A 24927-nucleotide genomic window follows, 5' to 3' on the forward strand; every position below is an offset into this window, starting at 1 on the left:
TGCCTGGAAACTCCCCTGCCTCCCCTCCAGAGATCTGCGCCCATTAACAGACACTTAACTTTTCAAAGATCAAAATGACGCTCTTTAATCATTTTAGAACAGTTTGTCATTTCAATCAAATACATGGAAAACGAATAGCTGCACGGAGTCTTCTTTGAAATCTAAAAAACAATGTATGAAAGTGGTTAAATAAAGTTTGGGAGCAGTGGCGGTCCTAGCCTGTTTGGCGCCCTGGGCGAACACTCCCCTTTAATGTTGCACGCCAGTATGAACACCCATCCCCCAACCCGAGGATCACCACAACATAACTTAATAGACCTACACCTTAGTTCACAGATTCACTTTGTCTAGGGTTTATTTCTGAGATTTCACACAACCCAGGATTCAAATCATGAATACACAATGGGTTTGGATTTACAACATTATGAATGAAATGTGCTCTATTTGGAAGAAGCAGGTCCCTCCCCTTTCGACGGGTTGTGTGTGAGACTTTAAATCATCAAACTGTAAATTTTAAATGTTAAATTGATCCCTTTACCCCTGGTCCTAAAATGTATATTTATTTTCTTACTCTTCTTATATATATTGTTTGTTTACTTGCACTGCTGTAACTGGAGCCTCGTCGTCTCGTCTCTCTATATACTGGACTGTATGTAGCGGAGATGACAATAAAGTTTACTTTGACTTCAGCAGCGAGCAGGCGCACCGAGGGCTCTCGCGCTCACTTTTAGTGTATAGAATTTCGAAAAAACATCGGTGCAAATTATAAGTCTGTATCATAATGTCTGGTGTTTTTGTGTTTGTTGGTTTGTTTTATTTTGCGAGTTGGTTATTAGACGCTGCTCCAGCCAGCCAGAGAATCCCCCGCCGCCCCGCCCTCTCCTCCCTGTGCTGCAAGCAGCAGGCGCACCTCGCAAAAGGAGGGCGCCCTTACTCCCAGCAAATGGGCGATAGAAAACCGATTGGTGCCTATGCCATTCCCAATATGCGCTGGCTGATGTCGGGGCAGCATGAGTACGAGCTTTTTTTTTTTTTGCCGATGCCCGTGATGCCGCCCCCCCCCCCCCCACCACGATGCCGCGCCGGGCAACCGCCCGTGTCGCCCGTATCTAAAACCGCTACTGTTTGGGAGGAATAAAACCCGCTGCTGCACGCCTACTGTTTATTCTTCCTGAGCTTCCGTGTTTCCTCCCTCACTCTGCTGCGTCACTGCTGTCGGTAAGTTGTGATGTGCTCTTAGTTTAATAGTAGTTTATTTGCTGGATAATCCATTGATGTTGTAGCTTTTAGTGCATACTATCTACCGCTAATGTAATTGTGCCACCTTGCAGTTTCATGTCGGGTTTTTTTGTGCGCGTAGGACGATTTTTTTCAGCCTCGTACACACCCGGCTTGGAGCGACTCTCCATCCACTTTATCCCATCAATGACCTGCAGCCGGAGGCGACACATACTATGAGATTAGGGCAGACCGTTAAAATCCACAAGGTAATTGTAGCATTGACTTTATAGGGGACACAAATATAAGTCTCTCCGATCACGGAAGTCTGGCTTCAATCCAAATGAGTATGACTGAGTCATTCTTAATTAACTCTTGCTTTCAGCAGGAGGAGGAAAATCATGAGAAAAGTAACGTTTTGGTAATGGCTTTCTTAATGCCTCTGTTAGCTCTAAAACATGCTGGTTGCAGCGCTGTTTTACGTTCCTTATTGAAATATACTGGCTGAGTAAGTGTAAATAAATATGTGCATTGACAGCCTGGATTTGTTCTCGCTCCTCCCATTCTACTGAGCGTGCATCGGTGGTGACTTGTGTGCAGCCAAGTATACCAGAATACATGGCGGAGGAGAGCGGCTAAAACTGTGAGTAAAGTTTGAAATATGACCGTTTTTGTGACTAATTTTCTAATAAATTTAAAATAATTTAAAATAATAAATTTCTAATAAACCTGGGGAATCTAATAAACCTTAATTGTATACTTTCAAACCAATTCATAATATGACTTGTTACTGGCAAAGGAAAGAGGAGCGACAGATTCATTTCAGTAATATATTTGACACAGGGGTTAAAAAAAAAAAAATATGGAAGCTTGTTTCTGCCTTTTTTTTAATACACACACAAACATGCATATATATCCTGCACACACTATCACATATCCATATCCTGCAGGCCACCATTAGGCATTGGGCAGCTAAATACAGTCAAAAGGATATACTAAATCTAGTCCACAAACCCCGGGAACTATGAAAGCTTGTTTCTACCACATAAAATAGAAAATAAAATGTAGCCATCCATAATTCAAAATAATGGGTTATCTCACATTTTGGATTTGATGACTCAAAAGTTGGACATATTCAAACTTCTGAGAAAAAAAAATTGTGAAATTTTGAGTTAAGTCATGAAATTTAGCTCATAATTTAGCTCAATTCAGACTTGTGGATGGAAATAAAGAATTTGGGTTTCTTGCTTTTGTTTTGGGTTTTTTTGTTTTGCGAAATTGGTAGAGGTTTTGAATAGTGCAGAAGAAAACGGTAAGACTCTTACAAGGATCAAAAATATTCTGCTGATCTTAGTGTAAGTGAAGTCAGATATCAGCTATTGATCTCTCTGAAGTTAGAACACACCCTCTGGTCAGTAAACGGATTACCAACCTGGTTTACCAGTGGATGGAAACAGTCTCCAACTTCCATGTGATGTTACAGTTACATCTACCAGGACATTCCCAAAATAACCAGCGCCTTACAGAACTTGGAGTATACCTTGTCCAACCCAGGGGCCTGGCCAAGTAGCTTTAGAGAACCCTGTCATGGTAATGGTAATTTGTCCCCTGTATCTCTAAACTTTGCTTCCTCTAAGGAAGAGATGCCAGTTTGTACTGGGTTAGATTTGGTGGATGTTGGTTCATATATGGTGTCTGTGAACGCAGCATGAACATTCACCCCTCCCTTAGCTGTTAATCAGAGGTTGGTTATAAGGAACAGCTGTGGTCCACTCTTGAGCTCTGGCAACTTGCACTTGTTCTTGTTCAAGGTGGCAAATATCACAGGCTGTTAAGTATTGCAGACCAGATTCATTTCCCCTGGATGAATCTGTATAACTGTTAAAGGGTGGTAAATAGGATCCTCATGGATTATCTACAATTTGGTGTATAGTAAGGTGGACCCTGGATGACTGTTTTCCCTCTTTTGTTACAGACCTACACACTTCTGCTGTCTTGTTGTGGCCTTTTTGTTGCTTTGCAGTCATTTTTGGACTGGCATTGACAAGCGGGATTGAGGAGATCCTCACTGTATTCCTTCTATGGTCTGTCTATATCCTCAGTTGAGGTCAGCAGCACACCAGCTGCACTATGTACTGTGTGGGTAGAATGCTGCTTCCCCTTCCTGAGTATACTGACCATAATCAAAGCCAAAGTCACTCTGAGGCTCACCAAAAGACTTTGTTTCATGACCTTGCCAAATTCCTTCCACACCTAGGTTTTTGCTTCAGCTACTGCCAAGGCCACTCTCCACTTGTCCTGCAAGTCTCTCTTAGCTTCCTCTGGAGTCCCACAAGCTAACTAGGTTTGATAGGACTCATTCAACTTGATGACTCCCTTCAGCACTTCTCCATTACTTGGTTAGGAGAAAACTGCCACAACAGACATTTACCACCTGCGCTGAGATTCGTTTATCTTTTACCCAGAGATCTATAAGGCTGCCTCAACAATGGAAGTATGGGATATGGCAAACTCATTGTCTTCAGTCTCTCTTAGAATGCTGTTGAAGTTCTGCCAAAGATGAGGGTTGATCTCCCACTGGGTCTCTGCCAGATGTTGCCAGCATAATAAGGAATGTCAGCTTTATCCAACACCCTCCTTCCACCAAATCATACTTGCCACAGGTGGTGATCAGCTGATAGTTCAATTCTTCTCTTCATCTGAGTTCTCATGATGTGATTACAAAATCTTCTAGGCTGACTTTGTGTGACTTGCACTAAATGACGCTCTTAAGCTAGAACAAAGTGTTTTGGGTTTTTTTGGACAAACTGCAGTTGGCATAGAAGTCCAAGAACAGAACACCACTTAATTCCACACTGGGCATTCTGGTTCTTCTAGCTATTGCCCCCAGGTTTCACCATCATTGCCCATGGGAGTGTTGTGGTCCCCAAGCAGAACACTGAAGTCCTCAGATGGGACACTATGGCGTGAATAAGGCACGGCGGGACCACAGGTTGTTATTGAGAGCCACCTTTATTCATTCCACGGCTGCAGCTCTCTGCTGGCAGCCGCACATACGTCACACCACAATCGTTTACCAACCCCTGAGTCCCCGTGTTTTAACAGGCGGGCGTGATTGCGGATGCCATGCAGATGCGTCCACACGGCACCGCCGTCCATGCCACACCACAGACACTTTCCAGCACCCCACCCATTGACTCCCAGAGGGTGATGAACTCTGAACTGTCTTTCTGCACAGATAGGCTGTATCCCAATTCAGGGTCTGCAGCCTTAACGGTCCTCAAGGGCCGGGTACTCACAGACCACTAAGGCCGGAAGTGCGAGGCTTGTAGGCTTGTGAAATGGGACGGTCTAGCCTCCGTTGCGCTGCCCAGGTTGCCTAGCAACCATGATACTAACAGCTGGAAACGTTTCAGACAGCTTTGTTTGACAGAAATGAAGGAGAACATATTTTGTACATTTGTTTCTACATGAGCTTTGTGTGATTTGATAAGTATCTGAGGCTGAGACCACAAGACTGTAAAACATGATAGTTGGGCTTCATATCTGTACTGAACAGTCATTTAAGATTAGTTAGTAAATAACAATTAGCTAATGTATTTCATGAGACTAAAGTCATCTCACTGTGGTAATGTAAATATAATATGGCCAATATTAAAGCTATTATATTAATCATTATTAGTTATTACAGCAGTGAACTTCAGTAAAGATTGAAGTTGCAGTTATTTATATTTCCTATCACCTTAAATCTTCACTCAAAGACAAGTATCTCTGACAGTGTATATACAGATGTATTATATATAAGAGACAAGTGTTGTTCCTTCCGTATGTTGGCATTACTAAATTTGGCTCAATGCTTTCATATATGTATAAAAAGAAAATGTATGAGCTGTGATAACTGTTTCTGATAGAATGAAGATCAGACTGATATATGAAATATTCCTTTATTGGGTGAGAAAATCAGACCATGTCATAACTGCTTTAAGTCATACAGAATAGATATCAGAGCCTTAAACAGGCTGACTTCTGCTAAATGGGTCAAACTGGGCAGAAAGTATACAAACACATAACATCCTTATAGAATATGATGTAACACTATAGATCAACTTACCTCAGAATATATAAAGCATATAAACAATTACAGCAATATGATGCAACAAACACAGCAGTGCTACTAATCCAAAATACTCAAAGCTTCATAGAACTGAAACAAACATTTATTTTTAGCTCCATTCTGCTGCTGATACATACTTTAGGTTTCTGATTATTAAACTTGTTGCTGCCTTTCATAGTGTGTAACTTGAAGGCCCTGAGTACTTTCTCCCACACTGAAAACACTGGAATGATAACATTATTTGAACATTACCTAATACGACTGATTCAGGACAGACAATTAGTTATGTTAAACTTTCCTAGCAGTCCTTCACAAACAGGAAACAGTCTGTCTATTCTCTCCATCTGTCAGCTGCTGCTGGCTCTTCCTCCTCCTCTTCCTCACACACTGCTGAGTTTGTCCTGGTGGATCATCAGGGGTGCAAAGCCTCACAGATGATGTGCAGCAGTGGATCCCTCAGTCTGTCCTCACTCTGGACACTTGCAGTTGTCACACATGGAAATCAAATGTGTGATAAGCTGCAGGATTCAAACACAAGTGTAACTTATAAATACATGTTCATACTTTTATTACACAATCAGAGAGAAAGAAACAGAGAGAGAGTGCAGGACAGACAGACAGGTGACAGTCTCAGGTGTACACACTGCTACAAAACAGCACAAGAGAAGGAGGATTTAGTGTTTGTGTTATTACGAGTGCTAAACAAGAAGAGTTCCCAGATGGTCCAGTGGACACATGTGTGACTCCTGTGATTAAAGCATCTTTCTTTCAGCTAATTCAAACAAACGTTAAAGTCCATTTGGCTCGACACCACCGAACAGAGGCAGATATATAACCAGGGCTACACATAAGTGGTCCGCAGGTGCGCATTCGCTGTTAAAATAAAAGACACGCACCAGATAAGAAGTTGCAACGTGCGCTTGCGTACGTAAGATTTTCTGGAGGAGGACGTAGATTTGTTCAGAACTCTTAAAGATGTCGAAGAAGCAAGCTCCGTAAGCAATTACTTTGGCGTCCCTCCACCGCAAAAGAAGCACGTATTCTCGGAATTTATCAGAATTTCCAGGAATACGCGCTTCTTTTGCACATTAACAGTGCAGTGAATCCTGCTTGTGCCGTCATATTCAGGACTGCAAACCGGGCAGCATCACTGACTTTCAGCTTGTTGTGTTTGTGGATATATGACTGACTTTAATTATCCATAAAATCATCACATTCTCTGTAAGATTAATGTCAGCTATTGAACGGCGTATATTTTAAAGTGAAGGCTTTAAAACCACGTTAACGCACAAAGTACTAACCTCGCTAACGGCACATAACTTTGCCGACATGTGGCCGACAGTAATATTTTAACGTTCTTCATTATTAAACATTTGCACATAAATAAGTGACATGAGATTCAGTACTTACTTTTAAGAGTTTACTCTTCGGCCGCTCCGCTTCTGCCGTCCGCCGTATTTTTCGGCAAAATTATCCACACCCACCGCCGCGCTATGCATTCTGGGATATGTTGGGCCACAAAGTCTACACTGCCACATCCTTAAAATTCAGCGAAATGAAGAACGCATTTGAGGGCCGCATTTCGAGCAGCCTTTGAATTGGGACAGCCTTCGTCGCGTTGCTGTGATGTAATCGGCCTTAAAATGCGGCTGCAGACCCTGAATTGGGATACAGCCATACACAAACAAGTCAGGATCTATTTCCTGACACAGAAGCAGGGAAGCAACCCCCGCATCTATTTGCAGGCTTCAAACTTACTTGATACCAAGAATGGACCCACCAGGGCATTCACCTCTACATGCTACCTGATCCACGTTGCACCACACTCCTACAGTATCTCCTGGGTCCACAGCAGGGCCGGCCAATTGTTTTAGTCTCAAGTCTTAAAGCATGTCTTCAGGTTCTTGCTGATGATCCCTTCTCATGGCTCCAGTGTATGCCCCCTTCAACCAGATTTGGGGAAAAGTAGTTGTGTCAATTTAAATAAATTAATGACCAATTTTCTAAAGGGTTTTCAGACGAGCAACATAAAAAAGGAGACAAATACCAGAGTGTTAGTAAGAAGAGGTTTTATCTTAAAATGGCATAGCAGGTTGGCTAAAATGGCTGAGCCACCAGGGCAAAGACTAGCGAGCCTTCTGGAAAGCCTGTCCCAGGTATGCTTTTATCAACACCTGACTAGGTGTGGCCAATTAGCACCAGCTGAACACACTGAGGAGATTAGGGGCTGCAGAGGGGCATTACACCACCTCCCTCAAAAGAGTTCTTCTAGGACCCCTAAAAAAAATTAAAACCTAATCTGAAGCTCTCTAGTCCTTGATCCCCAAACCTGAAAGAAAAGTAAAAGCTAGAAGAAGCACAGTGTTCGCATTACTATAGTTTGCATCTTTAAGCATGGATGCCCCTGCATGAGGATTTGAAGTTGCCACACTGAACACACAAAAACTAATATGACCCAACACAAAGGAGCACAACAGTCAAACCCAAAATGATTACTTGACTTGCTACAACACAAAACCAAAAGTATCAGCTGTTAAATATCAACACTTCACTGCGTTCTTTTGATTCCTCATAGGCATCCGATGGAAGACAACACACACACTGCTCAGTAGAGCAGTCCTGCATAACACGTTGCCACGGATCTCAAAATGGTGACGGGCACTTGACAGTTTTATTACCGGGCACCCCATTCTAGTCTAAACAACAACATTTCAGTAAGTTTCCACTAGAAGATGGTTCCCTGTTATCTACTGTTCTGCAGGCAAACGTGGGCAAGAGTCTACAACTGAAGGACATGTGTCCACTTAATACTACACTATATGATTCCTTCTTTTGATCTGTCCCCATGGCAGATCAACACTACTGCAAATCATCAAGCATAATATCAGCGGATTGACCCTCCCCGGTTCCCAAAAGTGGCATCATGTTGTCTGCCCCGGCATCAGATCCCCCAACAGCCTGATTGATCACTCTGACCAATAATGCTCTGATACAAGGAACACAACAACAGCCACATGTTACCAAAATAGCTGTAAAAGTAGATAAAGAAACCAAAATAGACATAATAAAACCCTTCCATTGCCCAAAGACAGAGGTCATCCACTCCCCCAACAGATTGACTCCTGAATGCTCGTGTTAGACTAGCAGTGATGGGAATGACGGCGGTGCAAGTAATGGCGTTACTTTTTTCAGTAACAAGTAATCTAACTAATTACTATTTCTATCGTTACAACGCCGTTACCGTTACTAACAAGAAAATGCGTTGCAGTCGTGTTACTATTTTTCAGCAAACAGACGGCTGAAGCTGTGTTCAGCTTACCGCATCCTCTATCAGTTGCACGGAAATAGCTGTAAGTAATCTGGACGCTACAGCTTTAAGCAGCTGCGCGCTCCCGCGGACAGTAATCACGATCACTTTTTGTCACAACACCTGGAGCTCAGGGGGCAAAACAATCGCATGAGTGCTGCTGTTTGACTGAGGAACACTAAAGTAGATGTGGTAAGCCAGTCACATGACCACTTCAAGATGACAAAGCAACAAGGTGATTTATACCAGTTTTAAATTGTGTTGATAGGCCACGTAAAACCAGAGTCGTGATAAACAAGATATACGCGGCGTTTTTTTCCTCAATAGTTTCATCACGTTTACAGTCTAAGGACAGTGCTAGCAAGCACTCTCTGCTTATGACCAGAAAAAACAAACAAAAAACGAAACCATAAACAGTCCGTTCGTGTTGGTGGAAAAATGTTCCATGTCGACCAATCAAAAAATGATATGGCAACATGACATTTGGTTGTTAAGGAAGAGGGGGAAGTTTTAGGAGTGACGGGGGGAGAGAGAGCGAGAGAGAGAGAGAGCAGAAAACACAAGCAGAAAAAGAGAGAGAGGGAGAGCAGAAAAAGAGAGAGCGAGTTTTGAGTTGTGAGATATTTGTGACGTGTAGTGTGTTTGCAGTGTGTAGTTAATGTGTTGTCTTGTGTAGTTAGTGTGTAGTGTTGTGGATAGTTTTGTGTTGTGTGTCAGAACAATGAGGCGACTGCTAAATGAAAACAGGACGAGGAGTCAATAAGAAATCCGCTGAAAGGCAAATGGCACCTGCTGCTGTCAGACCTGCAGGTATCAGGCTGTGTTCTCCTTTATAGTTGACAGAAATTATTTTTGGGGAGTGGCACAAACAATTTGTGTGGCATCTTATTGAATGCAGAACAGCTGATTGTTATGTAAATAGTTTGAAATAGTTATTAAAAAGGGGTAAAAGGTAAATGGCTGCAAATAACTTTGTTTGCAAAACTTGTGCATATGATTTTAAAATTGACAATTTACATTTGCATTTAAAGTTATGAAATATGATTCATTAAACATGTTTGTGGTTGTTACAGAAAAAAATATAACTTTTTCTACCCGGATTTTATCTTTTTTGTCTGATTGTAGATCAGTTGTGGTAATACAGGATGTCAAAATGAAAACATAACTGTAAATTCAGACACGTGAGGTTGTGCTGAAAAGGATGATACCAAACAAGGCAAAGTAAATAGTTTTTGAAGGTGAAATGTGGAGGAAACATCAAAAGTGGTTAAAAATGGCCAATTACACCCTGGACCCCAGAGGGTTAAACACTTTTTTTTTTTTTTTAAGTAACGCAATAGTTACTTTTCAAGTAATTAATTACTTTTAGAATCTTGTAACTCAGTTACTTTTTTTGAAGAAGTAACTAGTAACTATAATTAATTACTTTTTCAAAGTAACTTGCCCAACACTCTAGACAAGGTCTTCAGGCCTTCTAACGCTCTGGTCACGGATCCATCAGGGGCTGTATTATTAGGAATAAAAGTACAGCACATATCACCAAACATCGCGCAAGTGCCCCCCTTTTCTGCCAACAACATGTCTATTGCCATTCGATTCTGCATAGTCATAAGAGAAGTGGGTCCTAATTGCTCCGCAAATCCTCCTACAGCATCATGGGTTAAATTTGCTAATCTAAGGATATAATAATGGACATAGTTAATACAGTCCACATTCTTATTTGGTGTAATTGGGATAAGCCCTGCAATCAAAGGCAAATTCTCAAACCCAGCCGCAATTGGGTCAGCCAACTTATAATCATCTGGCACTCCTCTGGGCACACCAATACAGTCTATATACGTTGGTGAACCCGTAGAAAGGTCAAACAAGCTTGTTGAAAGCTTCCTCAAAACATGACGTCTACGTCTCGCCGTTAGTTGGGCAGTGCCGGGTTTACCCAGTCAGACTAGGGCTGGATATCGTCACTGATTTCTAGAATCGATTTGATTCCATTTCACAAGGTCCAGAATCGATTCGATTCGAATTTGGGAAATTTTGTCAGAAATATTATAATTCTGATCACTTATCAGTACATATCTATATTTTTATATCTATAAAAAGAAAGCTGAGACTTGTGAGACTTTATCAAAGGTGTAAGCATCATAGCAGATTTGTGTCAAAGTAACTGAGGATAAAACACAGAAAAAGATGAAGGCGGTTTTCCTGGTCTGGTTTTTTATAGCAGATGACCTTAAAAATATTGTGCAGTAGATCAAAAACGAAGTGAAGCAGAGCAAAGTTACAGAGGTTTGATTAGAGACACAGCTAACCATTTTGCAATTTTGTATGTAATTTTAAAAAGTTTAAATTTGTTCAGTATTGAACAGCAGAAATTAGGCTTTCTTGTCGGAAGTAAGTAAAAAAAAAAACAGCGGCCAACACCGTAGACTTGAGGGTAATAAGTAAGCGAATAATGCAAAAAACAAGGATTTTTAGATGGGAAACTATTCCTGAGAGAGAGAGAAAGAGAGCTCTACATGACAGTGTGATTTTTATCGTGGTGGAAGCAAAGCGGCAAAAGTAAGAGGAAATTTGTGACGATGTTTATGTGAAGCGTAGTTTGGATCGTCTTTAGCTGCTGGTTCAGTCAATATTGTTTGGAGAGAGATAAAACCTGCAGCTTCAGAATCTAGCGCAAAAAGGAAGTAAACACAAAGCACCCACCGGCGCTTCAAAATCGGTGAGCTGTAGGCTTTCAGCCCCGACGGCGGGTCCGTGTCCGTTTACGTGCTGTCGGGTGAGAAAGGCGACATCTCACTGACTCAGATGCGTTGGGTCCGCGTTTTGTGTTTACGTCTTTGTGCAGAATCCGTGTACCTGCTCTCATTTACTATTTTAGCTGTTTGGTGGTTGTAGAAATTCTATGAGGTTTAACCTGAGATTCTGGCGTTTCGGGCAAAATAAATTTATATTTAAAAATCGATTCAGGATTTAAATGAATCAATATCACGTTATCCAAGCCAGAATCGATTTTAATTGATAATCAAAACCCAAACCTAAGTCAGACCCTCTTTTCACCCACTAGAATTAATGGAGCCCCCAATCGTACTAAGGCGCACAAGCCAGACGTTCCCCTTGGGATTCTCAGAAACAAACAATATTCTCCGCAATAATAATACAAACCAGATTGTGCCCATGAACCAATATATGTGTCTTTATCTCGTGAGGCGTTCCCCATGGCTGGAAAAACTTCTACACACCAGTCAGCTGGAATTTCACCAGCGTCATGCTTGTGGCTGGAAGGTTCAGAAACAGTAAGTAAAGTTAAAACAGGTATAATTTGCTTTTCTCGGTATGAATGGTCCCACTACAGTTTTATTGTCAATTGGGGGAAACAGACTGGCCAACATGGTGCAGTTGCCCTCCGAAACTGCCTCCCTAGTTAATCTAAGCATACACTTAAACCCCCAGCGGTCCTATGGATACAGGGGTGCTGGTTCAGTAAACAAATGTGGTCTGGCTGCCGCACAGGCCACACAATCAGACACATTTTGCTCTCGGGAGTTTTGAATTAACCAGTCTAACCACAAATTACTATCCCTATAGCCAGTAGCCATAGAGATCAGCTGTCTGGGTTATAACTTTGCCCCCCACAATTTATGACTGCACAGAGATCGAATGTGAACGAAGTCGTGGACCCTGTAACGTAGTCCAACTCTATGCCACCGTAATAATTTAAACAGGTGCCGAATTTACCTGATGTGCTGCGTTTGATTCGTCTCACCGTGGCCTGGAATGCTGGAGTCACTGGCGTGGTCGGAAGTCTGTCTCCGGGCAACTCACGTGCAAGAAAAATCACAGTTAGAGTAACGACAATAACAACCCTTAAAACTCCCATTACTCGCCAATTTCCCCACAACCCCATTCTGATCACTTCTCCGATCCCTTACTTTATACTTAGACTAGAACCTCTGTCTAATGAGTTTTCAATCTTTATTTATCTTAGAAGTGACCTTTATCTTCCGGGTCGGGTGATTCTCTGCTCCTCTTATTTCTTCAACGTCAGGGGTAGACTACCCGTCAGTTCGTTGCATAGATCAGTGGATTATTCTGCCCTGGCCAAGGATTTATGTTTGGGGGTCTCAGCCGAGTCCCCCTTTTTGCAGAGCCTTTCGGACCTCCTAGGCTCTTCCGCCAAAGCGCACTGACTCCAGTGATACCAGGTTTCACCTTTCCCTCTCAGCTGGAATGCATGTGAGGTCCTGGTCACCACTTTGAACGGACCTGTCCACCTCGGCTCGTTCCACTTCCGCTTGTAGACCTTCAGCCACACCCACTTCGCCTTCGGCACCATCTGCTCCTGTCCTTGATCTGCAGTCACCTGTGATGTAAAACTTGAGACAAGAGCCTTGAGTGCTTTAAATTGCCTAACAGATTCTAACCCAGGTGCCTCCTCCCTCAAAGCTGGGACTCCCGCAGTGGGCCCAGGAAATTGTCTCCCCATGAACAACTCATAAGGAGTGAACCCAGTAGACTGATTTACAGACCATCTTATGCTCATCAAGGCTATTGGGAGCGTGTCAACCCAATCCATTTTTGTCTCTCCATAGATTTTTGCCAATTTGCTCTTCAAATTTTGGTTCATTCTTTCCATCCTACCCTGAGATTGTGGATGATAAACAGTCCCAAATCTATGTTGGCGCCCCAACAGACATTCCAACTCCTGCAGGTGTCTATTTTTAAAATGAGTCCCATTATCTGTTCAGATTCTTTCGGGGAAACCATGCCAAGGAATCTAATGGTTCACCAAACACTTAATCACCGTCTTACTATCTTCTCTCCTCGCCGGCCATGCTTCCGGCCACCCTGTCAGACACACCAGCAGATATCTGATCCCTTTTGCGGACATAGCCATGTCTGTGTAATCGATTACAATCTCCTGCCCGGGTCTTTGGAGCAGGGGAAACTTACCTATCTCCGGCTTCACTGTTACCTTGAAGTTGTACTGTCCACAGATCAGGCAAGTCCTCACATGCTCCCGCACCATGGTCTTCAGGTATGGGTGCCACCAATGACAGAGATCCCTCTCTATCTGGGTCACACCCACATGCCCTAGGCCATGAGCCTCTCTAATCTTCCTCTCTGCCAGACCTGCCATTAGGACTGGTCTCCCATTAGGTCCTCTCCATATTTCCTCCACATTTCTGGCCCCCTTTCTCTCCGTACTGATTTCTCTTCCAGTGGGGCCTTCTCCTGCTCTTTAATGATGTCCTCCTTCTCCTATCCAGGATTTTCCTCATACTCCATACCCATACTCATTATCTTTTTCACTCCCATGTATCCGGCCGCTTTCTTCGCCGCCTCATCGGCTACTCTGTTTCCTCTCGCCACCCATGTGTTTGAATCATCATGACCTTTGCATTTGATGATTGGCACCTCCAAATGTCCTTTTAGAGCTTCTTCCAGCTCTTTCATTTCTTTTTCATGCTTGATGAGCTGTTGTGCTGAAGTTCAAAATTCAGCCCGTTTTGACTGGCCCAGTTCCACATGTGCAGCTCCGAACACATATGCTGAGTCCGTGTAGATGTTCAATCTTTTTTCTTTCCCTAATTTCAGGGCCTTAATGACAGCTTTAAGCTCAGCACGCTGAACAGACTGGTGGGCCCACAATACTCCCTGTCTTTCAGTCACCAGTCTTCCATTTTCTCCCCTCACTACTGCATAGCCTAAAACAGCAGCCATCTGTGAAGAGGTCCTCCGCCCCCTCCAATGACTCTGCTTTAAGGTCTGGTCTAGTCTTTTCTTCCTTCCAGACCACCTGGGTGCAGAGATGTGGTTCTCCGGATCCCATTTGGTCTGGCATATTGATTCCTTCATGTGTGAATATCAAATTTGGGGCTTCCAAGGCTCTGAGTCTCTGCTCCCTCAGCGGGGTCATAGTAAAGGGCTGTGAATTCACATATGCCACCAAGTTTAATTAGCAAGTCTCTGCCCATTAAATTTACCAGGACTTGTGCTGAAATCACATACGGATACGTCACTACTTGGTTACCAAGTTCAGTCTTAAAAGGTGTCGTGACAGGCAGTGTCATTGGAACCCCAGAGAAGCCGACCACACTGACTTCATCCCCAGATAATCGCGTCTCTCCTGGAGCCTCACAGATGGTGGAATATGTGGCTCCAGTATCAACCAGGAACGGCAGAGTCAGTCCATTCACCGTCATTGGTAGCAATGGGTCTGCCTTTCCCCATCTCCATGGCCTCTCTGTGGGGTGTATCACTGCATCCACTGCTGCCGGTCCCAGCCCACCTCCCAGGTCGGGAATTGTGGACGTGGTCCGGGTGTCATGTGTGGGTTAGGTGCTTGATATTGGGGTCCCCCTCTGCCCCATTGTAGCTGACCAGTGTATTGTTGAGGCTGCTGCTGATAACAGTCTCTGGCCCAGTGCCCTGGCTGACCACAGATCCAATAAACACCACGCCACCCACGTCCCGCTCCAGGCGCTCCCCTTCCGCAGGCAGGTGCCCCCTTCACACCCACCGAGCCACCACGGCCTCTTGCCCTACCCCTACCGGGCCCCATATTACCACCCCAGCTCGGCATGGGCGCGGCTTGCAGTCCGTCATAGTATCCTGGATATGGATTCGCCGGATAATTATTTGGGTGTGGGTCAAGGGGATTAGGGTCAGTTTGATGACCTTCAGTCACCATCACCTTAGCAGTTTTCTCCTCTTTCTTTTTATCTAACGCCTGTTGTCTTGCTTCTCCCACCTTAAGCTTCAATAATTGTTCCTCAAGTTCCTCTAGATCACCTTTCTTTTTGTCTTTCTCCAGTTTATACTTATGAAGATGGTACACCAAGTGTTTCTCCCAGCGATGTGAATCCGCCCCCCCTAAATCAGGGTCATCCAAAATTTTCTCTCTCACTAGCTCTGGAACTCCTTCCAGCACTGCTTTCCTGAACCACTCTTGATGGAGACCCCTTGTAGTGGGGTTGTGGCCAGTGTGCTGCAGCCACTTCTCCTTGCCCTGCTCTACATAGCCTCTAGAGTTCTGATCTGTTTTCCACTCTAACTTAGTAATCGCTGAAGCATTTGGGTTGGGTACTTCAGTCTAACAGCATTCCCCACCCTCTCCTGCACACAGCAGTAAGGTGTGGTGTCAGGAAGATCCACCACCCTTGCTATCACCTGCACCTCTTCTAACGCTGTTATAGTAATGCATCTTCCAGCTATGGCCCTGAAGTCTCCCAGAGCCAGTTGGGTGCCTGGAGTCAATTGTCTCTGTCACCCTGCCCCTCCCTCAGTAATTGGAGACAGCATCTGTACCAAACCGGTTACATCTCCCACACTATAGGGTTTGTACCTTCTATCTCCGCTGCTCGAAGCCAATATGGGGTACTGTCCAGGGTCCTCGCTCTCGGTGTCCCAGTGGACCTTTCCCCCTTTGGATTGGCTGCGCAGGTGCATACGACAACCCCCTTTCTCTAGTGCTCGCTCTTCCTCCTCACGTCACTCTCTCTGTCCCCGCCTATAAAATGCTTCATACTCTTCAGGTTCTTCAGTCTCGCTGAAGTTCAGTCGCCGTTTCGTAGGATTCTCATCCTCCTTCACTGCAGCCGTCACCCAACTGCCCCACAAATCGTCATCCCACTCTTCATCATTTGTTTTCATTTTTTGCTCCATCAATGGAGTAAACCCCTTCTGATATTTTTCCCGACTCCCTCGCTCCAGCTCTCCCTCTAATTTCTTTACCAGTTTCTTAGGGGCCAGGGTCACAGCAGGGGTACCCCCTTTTCCTCTTGAATTCTGCATCTGACTCTTAAATGCGTCCAGGTTCTCTTCTTCCTCTTGTGCTGGACTGCACCCTCTGTCCTTCTGTGTCTGAGCTGGAGTGGGTAGTTCTCGAAACTGAATCAGCTCTTCTCCCTCTTCACTTGCCTCTTCCAGCGAGGCCCCCTTAGGGGCCCCTCCTGTGGCCATTCCCAATGTGGTGTTGTTCGGGCCCGAGTTAGAAGTGGTTGGTGAGATTTTGTTCGGGTGCCTAGGTCGCTTAGTCGGCTCATAATCACAGTTGATGGTCCCAGGGTCCCAGCCTCACCACTGTGCCATCCTCTTTCTCCATACTTCCGTCCATTACCACGAAAGTAGGGTAATTTCCCGAACAGAGCATACTCAGCAGGGGGTGCAGTGAGCCGGGGCGGTGGAGAATGGAGACCCTGCTTACCTTTTTCCTCCACCGGCTCCCTGATCCAGTGCTCAACCCTCTGGCAACTAATTCCCCATCTCATTAGGTTAGCTCTTCTCTCCTCTTCCTCCTTAAGTTGTTTCTTAATTCCCCTTTTCTTCAATGTTTTTCCTCCTTCCATCTCAATTTCTTTTCCTTTTCTTCAGAAGCTTGTGCTTTTTCTAGCACCACTTTGGCCAGTGTGTAGCGCATGTCATCCGTCACCCCCTGCTCATCACATATTTCCAATATTTTCCTATCCTTGCCTATATTATTTCCAGTGATGGTGCTCTTCAGAGCATTTCCCATGGTTTTCCATTTGCTTCCATCTTTTATCTTAGCCCTAGGCTCTTCTCTAATCATTTCTTTTAAATCTGCCATTTTCACTTTTCAATTGTAATACTTACCACCATCCACCGGATGTCACCCTTGTTCTTTCTCTGTCTTCCTCGGCGGTCCTCCTCAGTTACGTCCTCGTGCTCAACTCCAGCCCTCTGAGTTGGGCTGCCTGCTCCTTCTCCTTCTGTCAGTCTTCTTCACTCCACTCTGGGAGACACTTCCTTCTCCCTCGCACTCACCACACTATACAAAAACCCAAACACACAGTTTTAGACACAAATTTCAACTTTAAGCCTAATTTACTAACCCCAAAATTAACCCAGACAGTCTAGAGGCACTACAGCTGGCGAACAAACTCAGCTTGAAATCTAACCGGCGAAAGAACTTAGCCCTACTGTCAGGCAGACTGTCAACTGTAACAAATTTTAACTTTTTCATACACACACACACGGTCAAAGACACTGTAGCAGGGTCACCAATCTCGACTCAGAATCGAACCGGCTAAAGAACTTGGGCCCACTCTCATACAGGCTGTCAACCGTGGCGAGTTTAACTACTCTATTTCAATCAAGACGCGACCTCTCGCGCTTTTCACATTCACGCACACAGCCTACAGGCGCTGCACAGGCTCGCGCCCTCCGCACGGACTCTAGCCGGCGAAAAAAAACTTGGGCCCACTCTCGTGCAGGCTTTCAACTGCGACAAGGATCCCAAACGTCAATTTAGCTGTTCAGGGGTCCTCAACTTCCCAGGTTGCCACCCTAGTCCCATCCCACGGGCCTCGCCCTCACATCTGCGAGCGAGTGGAGCAACCACACCCTAGGATAATTACTCTTACTCTCTTCATTTCAGTTGTTATCTGCAACCACCAATCCGTTTACTCGGCTTATTCACTTATTATACCCACAATTTAGTTCCTTTAACACACTGGGATGGATCACACACTGCCTCTTTGTCTACTGCAGCAAATTGACACTGAGTATTCAATCAACTTAGCGAACAGACAATTTAGATAAGCTCCAATATGTACACTTTTGATTAAAGGTGGTGCTTACCTTTTTAAGATGACCCAGGTCGCTGTTCGCTTCGCTGGTTGAACCCCAGACTGCCCAATCCATCTTCCTTAGCCTCCTATTGGAATCCCGGACGAGCCCCCAAATTGTTAAATATCAACACTTCACCGAGTTCTTTTGATTCTTACACTAGCATTTTTGACCAGGATATATCCTTCAACGCACATATTAAACAAATATGTAAGACTGCTTTCTTCCATTTGCGCAACATCTCTTAAATTAGAAATATCCTGTCTCAGAGTGATGCTGAAAAACTAGTTCATGCATTCATTACTTCCAGGCTGGACTACTGTAATTCTTTATTATCAGGATGTCCCAAAAACTCACTGAAAAGTCTTCAGCTAATCCAAAATGATGCAGCAAGAGTACTGACAGGGACTAGAAAGAGAGAGCATATTTCTCCTGTTTTGGCTTCCTTTCATTGGCTTCCTGTTAAATCCAGAATTGAATTCAAAATCCTGCTCCTCACATACAAGGTCTTAAATAATCAGGCCCCATCTTATCTTAATGACCTCGTAGTACCATATCACCCTATTAGAGCACTTCGCTCTCGCTCTGCAGGCCTACTTGCTGTTCCTAGAGTATTTAAAAGTAGAGTGGGAGGAGAGCCTTCAGTTTTCAGGCCTCCTCTTCTGTGGAACCAGCTTCCAGTTTGGATTAGGAGACAGACACTATCTACTTTCAAGATTAGGCTTAAAACTTTCCTTTTGCTAAAGCATATAGTTAGGGCTGGACCAGGTGACCCTGAATCCTCCCTTAGTTATGCTGCAATAGGCGTGAGCTGCGGGGATTCCCATGATGCATTGAGTTTTTCCTTTCCAGTCACCTTTCTCACTCACTATGTGTTAATAGACCTCTCTGCATCGAATCATATCTGTTATTAATCTCTGTCTCTCTTCCACAGCATGTCTTTATCCTGTTTCCTTCTCTCACCCCAACCGGTCGCAGCAGATGGCCCGCCCTCCCTGAGCCTGGTTCTGCGGAGGTTTCTTCCTGTTAAAGGGAGTTTTCCTTCCCACTGTCGCCAAAGTGCTTGCTCATAGGGGTCTTATGATTGTTGGGTTTTCTCTGTATGTATTATTATTGCGACCTCCTGTACAATATAAAGCGCCTTGAGGCGACTTCTGTTGTGATTTGGCGCTATATAAATAAAATTGAATTGAATTGAATTGATTCGATGGAAGACAACACACTGCTCAGTAGACCATTTCACACTTTATTCTCTTACACAATCACTTCTAGAAGGGAGATGCGTCCTGCATAACACGTTGCCGTGGATCTCAAAATGGTGACAGGCACTTGACAGTTTTATTACCGGGCACCCCATTCTAGTCTAAACAACAACATTTCAATTCAATTCAATTCAATTTTATTTATATAGCGCCAAATCACAACAAAAGTCGCCTCAAGGCGCTTTTATATTGTACAGTAGATAGCACAATAATAAATACAGAGAAAACCCAACAATCATATGACCCCTATGAGCAAGCACTTTGGCGACAGTGGGAAGGAAAACTCCCTTTAACAGGAAGAAACCTCCGCAGAACCAGGCTCAGGAGGGGCGGCCATCTGCTGCGACCGGTTGGGGTGAAAGAAGAAAAACAGGATAAAGACATGCTGTGGAAGAGAGACAGAGATTAATAACAGATATGATTCGATGCAGAGAGGTCTATTAACACATAGTGAGTGAGAAAGGTGACTGGAAGGGAAAAACTCAATGCATCATGGGAATCCCCCCGGCAGCTCACGTCTATTGCAGCATAACTAAGGGAGGATTCAGGGTCACCTGGTCCAGCCCTAACTATATGCTTTAGCAAAAGGAAAGTTTTAAGCCTAATCTTGAAAGTAGAGATAGTGTCTGTCTCCGAATCCAAACTGGAAGCTGGTTCCACAGAAGAGGGGCCTGAAAACTGAAGGCTCTGCCTCCCATTCTACTTTTAAATACTCTAGGAACAACAAGTAAGCCTGCAGAGCGAGAGTTTAAGTGCTCTAATGGGTGATATGGTACTACAAGGTCATTAAGATAAGATGGGGCCTGATTATTTAAGACCTTGTATGTGAGGAGCAGGATTTTGAATTCAATTCTGGATTTAACAGGAAGCCAATGAAAGGAAGCCAAAACAGGAGAAATATGCTCTCTCTTTCTAGTCCCTGTCAGTACTCTTGCTGCAGCATTTTGGATCAGCTGAAGACTTTTCAGTGAGTTTTTAGGACATCCTGATAATAAAGAATTACAGTAGTCCAGCCTGGAAGTAATAAATGCATGAACTAGTTTTTCAGCATCACTCTGAGACAGGATATTTCTAATTTTAGAGATGTTGCGCAAATGGAAGAAAGCAGTCTTACATATTTGTTTAATATGTGCATTGAAGGACATGTCCTGGTCAAAAATGACTCCAAGGTTCCTCACAGCATTACTGGAGGCCAAGGTAATGCCATCCAGAGTAAGAATCTGGTTAGATACCATATTTCTAAGATTTTTCAGGGCCGAGTACAATAACCTCAGTTTTATCTGAATTAAGAAGCAGAAAGTTAGCGGCCATCCAGGTCTTTATGTCTTTAAGACATTCCTGCAGTTTAACTAATTGGTGTGTGTTACCTGGCTTCATGGATAGATAGAGCTGCGTGTCATCTGCATAGCAGTGAAAATTGTTTCCACTAGAAGATGGTTCCCTGTTATCTACTGTTCTGCAGGCAAACGTGGGCAAGAGTCTACAACTGAAGGACATGTATTTGAATGCCTTTATTATTCAGGGCTGTGTCCACTTAATACTACACTATATGATTATATGGCATTTTGATTAATATGAGATTAATAAGGCACAGATTAATATAAGGCACATTAATATAAGGCACAGTATTAAAGCACTTCAGGTAATATCATTCTAACACAGAAAATAATAACCACAACCAAGTGATCTGTTGGGGCAATCGTGGCTCAGGAGTTGGCAGTTCGTCTTGTAATCGGAAGGTTGCCGGTTTGAGCCCCGGCTCGGACAGTCTCGGTCGTTGTGTCCTTGGGCAAGACACTTCACCCGTTGCCTACTGGTGGTGGTCAGAGGGCCCGGTGGCGCCAGTGTCCGGGGGCCTCTCCTCTGTCAGTGCGCCCCAGGGCGGCTGGCTACAATGTAGCTTGCCATCACCAGTGTGTGAATGTGTGTGTGAATGGGTGGATGACTGAACGTGTAAAGCACTTTGGGGTCCTTAGGGACTAAATGAAGCACTATACAAATACAGGCCATTTACCATTTACCATTATCTCCACCACACAAGTGGTTACATACCACAACAAGTTGCTTTAATTTCCAAAGTTCAGTAAAGCAAGCATGCTAGTGACCAACCACAAATGGAGAGCTATGCCCATACAATGATCACAACAAGGGTGGCTCACCACCCCACATTGTTATTGCCATCACCTGGCCAACAACACTCACAAGTGTTCCAACTAAAGTAGCCAAATTCTCCACAACACTAAAGGTCAAGGCACAAAACACTCACCACCTCATTTGGCATCCATCAACACTGATCTATTAGATGAAAACACAACATAGTGATAGAATGACCCATGTTTCTTTGATCACTGTCCTTTAGATCTGCAGTTTGAAGATGACTGAAACCAACGTGGTGATACACAAAACTTCACAAGCTTCATTCACCACTGAAACACTTCAAGTATGAACTCAAACTAGGTTACCATCTACAAAATAAACGCTCACACACCTACTGTCACTGAGAGGAGAAATGGCACAGAAAGGAGTTCAAGTGGATCGAGAAACCATCACTTGTTCAATCTGTTTGGATCTACTGAAGGATCCGGTGGCTATTCCCTGTGGACACAGCTACTGTATGAACTGTATTAAATCTCACTTTGATGAAGAAGACAGGAAGAAAATCCACAGCTGCCCTCAGTGCAGGAAGATTTTCATACCGAGGCCTGTCCTGGTTAAAAACATTGTGTTAGCAGATTTAGTGGAGCAGCTGAAGAAGACTGGACTCCAAGCTACTCCAGCTGATCACTGCTATGCTGGACCTGAAGATGTGGCCTGTGATGTCTGCACTGGGAGGAAACTGAAAGCCATCAAGTCCTGTTTGGTCTGTTTAGCCTCTTACTGTGAGAAACATTTCCAACCTCACTATGATGCAGCTCCATTAAAGAAACACAAGCTGGTGGCCCCCTCCAAGAAGCTCCAGGAGAACATCTGCTCTCGTCATGATGAGGTGATGAAGATTTTCTGTCGTACTGATCAGCAGAGTATCTGTTATCTCTGCACAATGGATGAACATAAAGGCCATGAAACAGTCCCAGCTGCAGCAGAAAGGACTGAGAAGCAGAAGGAGCTCAAGGTGAGACGACTAAACATCCAGCAGAGAATCCAGGAGCGAGAGAAAGATGTGAAGCTGCTTCAACAAGAGGTGGAGGCCATCAATGGCTCTGCTGATAAAGCAGTGGAGGACAGTGAGAAGATGTTCACTGAGCTGATCCGTCTCATCCAGAAAAGAAGCTCTGATGTGAAGCAGCAGGTCAGATCCCAGCAGGAAACTGAAGTGAGTCGAGTCAAAGACCTTCAGGAGAAGCTGGAGCAGGAGATCGCTGAGCTGAAGAGGAAAGACGGCGAGCTGGAGCAGCTCTCACACACAGAGGATCACAACCATTTTATACACAACTACCCCTCACTGTCAGCACTCAGTGAGTCTACACACTCATCCAGCATCAATATTCGTCCTCTGAGCTACTTTGAGGATGTGACAGCAGCTGTGTCAGAGACCAGAGATAAACTACAGGACATTCTGAGAGAGGAATGGACAAACATCTCACTGACAGTCACTCAAGTGGATGTTTTACTGTCACTACCAGAGCCAAAGACCAGAGCTGAATTCTTAAAATATTCATGTGAAATCACACTGGATCCAAACACAGCACACAGATGTCTGTTATTGTCTGAAGGAAACAGAAAAGCAACAGTAATAAAACAACCATTACATCCTGAACATTCAGATAGATTCACCTTTTGGTTTCAGGTCCTGAGTAGAGAGAGTCTGACTGGACGTTGTTACTACGAGGTGGAGTGGAGCGGGAAAGCAATTTATGTAGCAGTTGCATACAAAAATATCAGTAGAGTAGGGCGCTCAGATGAAAGTGGTTTTGGATGGAATGACAAATCCTGGGCTTTAAGTTGTACAACAGAGCGTTATCAGTTTTTGTACAACAAAAAGAAAACTCCCCTCTCAGGTCCTCAGTCCTCCAGAGTAGGAGTGTACCTGGATCACAGTGCAGGTATTCTTTCTTTCTACAGCGTTTCTAAAACCATGACTCTCCTCCACAAAGTTCGGGCCACATTCACTCAGCCGCTCTATGCTGGACTTTTTCTTTTTGAGTGTGGTGTTACTGGCGAGTTTAGTAAACTTAAATAGAAGGTTTTTTGGTGTTAACCTTGTTAATCAGGTTAGGTCTACATGAAGACAGCATACTCTGTTGGGACCAAATATAATGTTGAAGCAGATGCTTTGAGTGCTTCTGAAATGATGTGACGGTATAGTATGCTACAGCTGCACTCTTTACAACACTGTCAGCATTTACTGCAAGCATGTGTGTCAATATATGCATTACAACTAAGTAGACAGTAATAAAGTGACTTCATAATAAGTTTTCAAGTCGTTTGCTAAATACAATACTGGAAAATGTATCACTTTGTCAATATCCCATGTATTGGAGAAATTGTCACATTCCTTTTATTACACAAATTTTGTTTTCACTTTATAAAGAAGAAATATGTAATTATATTTACCTTCATTATTTTGGCAGAACAAATGTTGATGTTCAAATTAATACACCAATGTTGTCATATGTACTAAATTTATGTTTGATATTATCAGTCGTTAATGTCTATTACAGTGTTTCCCAAACTTTTGGAACCACGGCACAGATTTCACATTAGAAAGATCACACGGCACACCAACAAACAAAAATGTCACAAAAAGCATATTGATATTTTTTCCAGACACACCAGGAATTGGCTCAGTTTGTCAACAGTATACCCTTTTTACTTTCTTCTGACCACTACTCATCCTAGGGCCTTCATCTGGGTCGGAATTTTCTCCAGGACCCAGGTCAGACGGACGACTTTTTCGTTTCAAATGTTTATCTATTGCTATTACGTCTCACTCACAGCATGACTGTCCTTTCTTCTTTGTCTTCTTCTGTTTTACTGGCAGTTCAATCCATTTAATTAGAGTAGGTAGTTGTAGTAGGTAGTTCTCTAGTGGAAGAGAATGGAATTGTTCTGCCCGTTACACCGGTCACTTAGAGCAGCGGTCCCCAACTCTTGGGCCACAGACCCGTAACGGTCCGTGAGTCGTTTGGTACCGGGCCACGAGAGTTGAAGCTCCGATTTGAAATTTATGGTTTTCAAGATTTTTATCGTTAATTAGGTTTCCCTGGGTCTTTCCCCATGTTGTAGTTGTAGTGTGTCATATTTTGAAAGAAATATTTACGCGTTACCATAGCGACCAGAGAGCATTAAAGGGCAGAGAGGACGACGTTACCCTCAATGTTGTTGGCGCATTTCAGGAGGATGCTGCTAATAAAGTTACACAATTACACAGTGAATTCGCGTTTTTTATCATATTTACAAAATACCTCAGTTTTTGTCTTGGTCATATCTTTTTATTT

General features: G+C 43.8%; 1 protein-coding gene across 4 annotated transcripts; it reads left to right on the forward strand.

Annotated features, from left to right (window-relative positions):
- Positions 1-1034: 1034 nt before the first annotated feature.
- Positions 1035-24924, forward strand: LOC116332932 (tripartite motif-containing protein 16-like). 4 transcript variants are annotated; one of them, XM_039610447.1, is made up of 4 exons: positions 1035-1218; positions 1361-1487; positions 1757-1861; positions 21849-24924. In XM_039610447.1, exon 4 carries the CDS (start codon positions 21999-22001, stop codon positions 23667-23669), a length of 1671 nt encoding a protein of 556 aa, XP_039466381.1. In that variant the 5' UTR covers positions 1035-1218; positions 1361-1487; positions 1757-1861; positions 21849-21998; the 3' UTR covers positions 23670-24924. The 4 variants fall into 4 exon arrangements, with proteins under 4 accessions (XP_039466381.1, XP_039466383.1, XP_039466384.1 ...); XM_039610449.1 differs by lacking the exon at positions 1361-1487; XM_039610448.1 differs by lacking the exon at positions 1035-1218 and having other exon boundaries at positions 1225-1487.
- Positions 24925-24927: the final 3 nt, after the last annotated feature.

Source organism: Oreochromis aureus, linkage group 3, assembly GCF_013358895.1.
Source record: "Oreochromis aureus strain Israel breed Guangdong linkage group 3, ZZ_aureus, whole genome shotgun sequence".
NCBI lineage: Eukaryota > Metazoa > Chordata > Actinopteri > Cichliformes > Cichlidae > Oreochromis > Oreochromis aureus.